This window comes from Gopherus evgoodei, chromosome 4 (assembly GCF_007399415.2).
Source record: "Gopherus evgoodei ecotype Sinaloan lineage chromosome 4, rGopEvg1_v1.p, whole genome shotgun sequence".
Lineage (NCBI taxonomy): Eukaryota > Metazoa > Chordata > Testudines > Testudinidae > Gopherus > Gopherus evgoodei.
The window spans coordinates 154,728,777-154,734,659 of NC_044325.1; the positions used below are offsets into that span (position 1 = coordinate 154,728,777).

A 5,883-nucleotide genomic window follows, 5' to 3' on the forward strand; every position below is an offset into this window, starting at 1 on the left:
CTGCACAGCAGGAAGCACCCGGGGTTACAGGGCAGCAGTGGCAGAATCCAATACTGACCTGGGTAAAGCCCCAAAGTACTACAACTACAGGTGTATTAACATGTGTGTTGTACGTTCGACATGGGAAGTAATTGTCCTGCTCTACTCAGCACTGTGTCCAATTCTGGGTGCCACGCTTAAGGAAAGATGTGGATACACTGGAGAAAGTCCAGAGGAAAGCAACCTGACCTATGAGGAACGATTAAAAATACGGGGCATGTTTACTCTTGAGAAAAGAAGACCAAGGGGGGACCTGATAAGTCTTCAGATATGTTAAGGGCTGTTATAAAGAGGACCGTGATCAATTGCTTTCCATGTCCACTGAAGGTAGGACAAGACAGAACAGCCTTAATCTGCAGCATGGTAGATCTAGGTTAGATATTAGGGAAAACTTTCTAAGGACGGTTAAGCTCTGGACCAGGCTTCCAAAGGAGGTTGTGTAATCCCCATCACTGGAAGTTTTTAAGAGCAGGTTGGACAAATACCTGTCAGGGAGGTCTAGGTTTACTTGGTCCTCCCTCAGCACAAGGGGCTGGACTAGATGACCTCTCGAGGTCCCTTCCAGCCCAACATTTCTATGAGTCGATGATTTTCAGTCTTATTTCCTGCCCCTCATTCCAGCCCCCAAACATATTTTAATGATGCTGGATGCTGGCCTGCCCAAAAGATATATATATGTGGCCAGCCAAGAATCCAGCAAACTGGCTGTGCCTTTTTAGGAGAGAGGATTTTTTTCATAGATTCGCAGAGTTTGGGGCCAGAAAGGACTATCAGAGGATCTAGTCTGATCTCCTGTATAACAGGCTAGAGAATTTCACCCAGTTACCCCTGCACTGAGCCCAATAACTTGTGTCTGACTGAAGCATTTTTTAGAAAGAGACATCCAGGCAGGATTGGACACCATCAAAGGATGGAGAATCCTCCATTTCTCAGGGAATTAGTTCCAATGGTTAATCATCCCCTCTCTCCCCTCACCCCGCCACAAGAATGGTGTCTTATTTCTGATTGGAATAGATCTGGTTTTAACGTCAATCCATTAGTTCTAGTTCTGCTTTTTGTCTCTAGATTAAAGAGCCCTTTAGTACCTGGTATTTCCTCCCCACTGTCATCAAGTCACCTTTTGATCTTCTATTTGATAAGGTAAACAGATTGTGCTCCATAAGTTTCTCACTGCAAGACATATTTTCTAGCCCTTGAATCATTTCTGTGGCCTAAATTCTGCAGCAAGGTCCCTCAAGTTCTGTGGTTCTCTGGTGTAGCAAACATGCAGTCCAATGGCTTCTTAAAAACAGAGGAGTTTAATTGACTTAAATGCATAAATGAATAACACAACCAGTACCATAATTCCTGTGCTATTTTATTTGATATCCAGTTCAGTGCATCTCACCTTGCCCTATAAGTGTTAGTTTTCAATGTGCCACATAACTTTGCCTTGAGATCACAGAGCTGCACTGCAGACACTGTTGCAGATTTCGGCAACTGGGAAAGGAACACTGGGGGCTTCTACAGTGGTAAGAGGTAATGAAGGATTGTGGGACTTGCTGGATGTTTCTCCTTAAATTATCAGCACCTAAAGAGTTAACAATGTTGGTATTCTGTCATTAGGGTTCAGACATCAGGATTCACTAGCAGCTTTGAGATGAACCTCAATGCTCTTGTTCCAGGTCATCTGGAGACTGGGGCAGACATTGCCACACACAGTTAATATTTTTAAGCAATTATAAAGGCTAGATCTGTGAAATTTTTGCAACAATGATGCTTAGATCCTGCAACAGGAGCCTGCGTATGGGGATGGAACTTGGTCACTCTCTTACCAGCTTGTGTTGCCTTGGTGAGTCTGTCTGCCAGGTCTCTCCGGTGGATGGATCTCAGCACTTGAATGGTCACCTCCACCCTGTAGTGCTCCCCGTAGTAGTTGAGCAATTCCTTGGTGACATCCACAGGACGTGCTGTCTCCAGTTTGCCCCAGGGGATGTTGTTATACTGGTTTTCCACCTTGATTTCCTTCAGTTTCCACTTGAATCGCTTGAGGTCATCTTTCCCCAGCTCTTCCAGGGTCTCCAGCAGGAGATCGGTCACAGTCTTCGCCATACCACAAACCCTGGGGCAGTACAAGAAGGAGTCACAAACTGGCCGCCAGAGTCAGAGACTTGGCTGGGGAAAAAATAAAAATCTTTGCAAAGAGAGAACAAGTTCAGGAAATGAAACTAAAACTCTAGCGTCTTTGGCTCACAAACATCCCAGTGAAATTTACATCTCTGCGTCGGGCCTCGGCAGTTCAGTTCACAGTGCCAAAGGCAAGGGGTCCTAAAGCAGAGGTCTCAAAGTCCCGGCCCATGGGCCAACTGCGGCCCGAGAACCTCCCCACTGCGGTCCACCGAGGAGAGATTCATGCAGCCAGGTTGCTGGTGTGAGGGCAATGTTTGCTGCAGGTGCCACCCCCCACAGCTCCCATTGGCTGGGAGAGAGGGACAGAGATACCATCACTAGTTGCTGGGCAGAGTCAGCCACAGAGGCAGCATCCCTTTTTTCCACAATGAATATAAACGAGTCAAAATACCGAACACAACTATCTGATGCACCCCTTACTGCAATCCTGAAGGTTTCAACTGGTCAGCCACTGAGGCCAAACATCAACAAACTGACAGAACTGAAGCTTTGCCAGGTGCCTGGCAAACACTAAAAACTCTCTAGCAGGTGAAGAATTGTATGAAGTTGTATGACCGTTTTACTATTTCTAAGAAATTCAAAATAAAATTTCCAAGGTCCGTCTAGCAGTGGCGATGTTGTCGTGCCCACAAAACCACTGGCCATGTAGAAACATTCCCTGGTAAATACCTTTTGGAATTTGTCGGTCTTCTATTCTAATACTATATCCACCGAACCTGCAGCCATGGCAGTTGCTGAGTTCAGCTTCACATATCCTCATTGCTGATCAAGTCCTGCCACGGGATACGGAGCCGCAGAGGATGAGAACTGAAAACTTCAGTCCAGTGTCCCTCAGCGCCCATGTTCACTGACACACAATGGAGTTGCCACAAGTGGGGTGCTGGAGATCCACAGCTTCGTAGCAAGCTTGATGTTGTTATCACAGAGGCCGCTGAAGGGCCCGAAACATGGCAGCAGCTTCTGTAACAAAATTCAGAGTTTCTAAACAGAGTTCAACAGGGAAAGATTTTTCCTTCCCTCACCTTTTCCATCATGGTGATTAATGACAGAATTGAAGTGAGGAATATGCAAAAATGCAGCTCTGTAATTAGCATTTTTAAGCATCACCTTTGATCTGCTTTGGCCTGGTCTACACTTAAAACTTATGCCGGCATAGCTACGCCAATCAGGGGCCTGATAAAACCACAACCCCTAGTGACATAATCATGCCAACAAAACTCCAGTGAGTGCCGCCATCAAAAGGGCATCTGGGCTGTAGCCCCGCCATGCTCCGCCCCGAGGCCGTCCTCCTGCTTGTCCTCTTCCCACCCCTGCTCCACCTCTTCCCCCGAGTACTCTCCCCGCCCACCACTTGGGGTGGATAGGCACGAACAGTGGATGGGGTAGGGCCACAGGGGAGGGGGCAAAGAGGCACGAGTGGTGGGTATGTGGGCGGAGCCTTAGGGGTGGGAGGCCAGGGGTGGGGTGGAGTTGGGTGAACACAGGGCGGGTGCAAGGATGTTTTGCACCCTAAGTGAAACTTGCACCTCCCCCCAGCCCTGTGGCAGCTCTCCGCCCCCTCCCGCCCTAAGGTGCCCCCCCCACGGCAGCTCTCCACCCCCCTGCCCTGAGGCACCCCCACTGTGGAATCTCCCCTCTTCTGCCCTGAGGTGCCCCCCCCCCACTGCAGCTCCCCCCGGCCTGGGGAGCTGTGAGGCAGCTCCCAGCCCCAGCTCACCTCTGCTCTGCCTCCTCCCCGAGCACACCATCACCACTCCACTTCTCCACCTCCTAGGCTTGCAGTGCCAATCAGCTGCCGAAAGACCCAAAATTCAGCCCCCCAAATGCTAGCGCCCTAGGCAACCACCTAGGTCACCTAATGGGTTGCACCGGCCCTGGGTGAACATGGGCGAGGCCTCGGGGGAAGGAGGCCAAGTGGGTGTCAGCCTCAGGGCAGAGCAGCGGGTGGGGCCACAGTCCACGTGCTGGTGGCTCCCCCAGTTTCTAGGGAGCTTCCAGCACTCATGCCGCCCAGCCTCCCCAAACGCAGGAGTCACACACTGCCTCTGCTCCATTGCCACAAATTATCCACTTCTTATCTGGAGGCACCAGCCCTGTCTACCTCCTTACCAGGCAAGGTATCATCCACGGTGGTAGAATGTTTAAAATAGAGAAGTTTTTTTCTAGCTAAGTAAACTCATGTAACATTTAATGAACAACTGCAATCCGATTTCTGTACATTTGTTTTCAAATTTACCTTGGCTCTCTTCACCCTCAGAATTCTTTATTCCTAACCTTTGCATATGATGAGTCTTGAATGATGATAAATACCTTAAGGATGCGCTGAAAAGGGCAGAAGGAGAAGCAAATTTTAGATCCTATTGGGTAGGAACATGGAGAAGGCCAGTGATTGGCAAGCTTGAGGAGAAACTTGCATGTGTTTAATTAGGATTAATTTTTTAAATGCCCCATCAACTACATTACAAAATTCTTTTAAAAGAACCAAGCGTCTTTTATAAATGCTTGTACTTTGTTTGCTGCTTTGATCAGTTCTCAGCAGCAGCCAACTTTTCTTCAGCGCTAAAATCTTTGCTTAAAATGAAAGCCGAGGTTCTGCTGTAATCTCATGACTCCTGAAGCTGAGGCACAGGTAAAGGGCCTATAGTGTTTATGTCTTGATCCATCCCAGTTCCTGAACCCTCATTTCTCCCTTGCCATGGTGGTGAGGCATCTTATCAGCAGTCCTTCAACTTTATAGAGAGTTCTGTACTATAAGTATGTTATCATTTGAGTCACACTGGAATTGCTGTAAAATCTAGAAACCTACAAACAAGCACACACAACCCTCTTACACTACATGGAAGGGCCAAGTCTGATCTTTGGCTAAGTGGTCCTAAAGAATGCTACCCATCTGATCACAGGATGGACCCATTTTACAGAAGCAGCCTGAAAGCAACCTAAGCATTTCTGCAAATCATGCAGACCCAGCTCCCCCGCATCAGAGCAGCTTAGGCCCAGCTGAGCTAATTAAAGGGCTACATTTGGGACTATACGACATGGCTATATTGCAAAGAAAACCCTGAGGCACAAGTTCTCACACAACCCAGGTCAACTGGATCTGGCTCCCGAGCTAAAAATAGCCATGTACATGTTCCTGCTCGGGCTGGAGCCCAGGCTCTGAGACCCCTCCCCAAGTTTCAGAACACGGGCTCCAGCCCAAGCAGGAACGTCTACATGGCTATTTGTAACCCAGCAGTCTGAACCCCGTCGATCAACCCAGACGCTGAGACTCAGCACTGCGGGTTTTCCTTTGCAGTGCAGACATATCCATTAAGGCCTGTCAGAGGGCAGGAAGAGGAGGAGCCGCTGGGGCAGCTTGTGCCAGAAGAAAGGAAGCCACAGAGTGGTGCTAATTCAGGGGTCGGCAACCTTTCGGAAGTGGTGTGCCGAGTCTTCATTTAGTCACTCTAATTTAAGGTTTCACGTGCCAGTCATACATTTTAACGTTTTTAGAAGGTCTCTTTCTATAAGTCTATAATATATAACTACGCCATTGTTGTATGTAAAACAAATAAGGTTTTTAGAATGTTTAAGAAGCTTCATTTAAAATTAAATTAAAATGCAGAGCCCCCCGGACTGGTGGCCAGGACCTGGGCAGTGTGAGTGCCACTGAAAATCAGCTGGCGTGTCGCCTTC

General features: G+C 48.2%; 1 protein-coding gene across 2 annotated transcripts in view; it reads right to left on the reverse strand.

Moving 5' to 3' along the window:
* The window catches only part of LOC115651102 (olfactory receptor 4S2-like), a 49,506-nt gene extending 47,058 nt beyond the window's left edge, over positions 1 to 2,448 (reverse strand). For both annotated transcript variants that reach the window (XM_030561987.1, XM_030561984.1), the window contains exon 1: positions 1,854 to 2,448. In XM_030561987.1, the coding sequence (XP_030417847.1) occupies positions 1,854 to 2,130 (277 nt within the window). In that variant the 5' untranslated portion in view covers positions 2,131 to 2,448. The remainder of the gene's footprint in view (positions 1 to 1,853) is intronic.
* Positions 2,449 to 5,883: the final 3,435 nt, after the last annotated feature.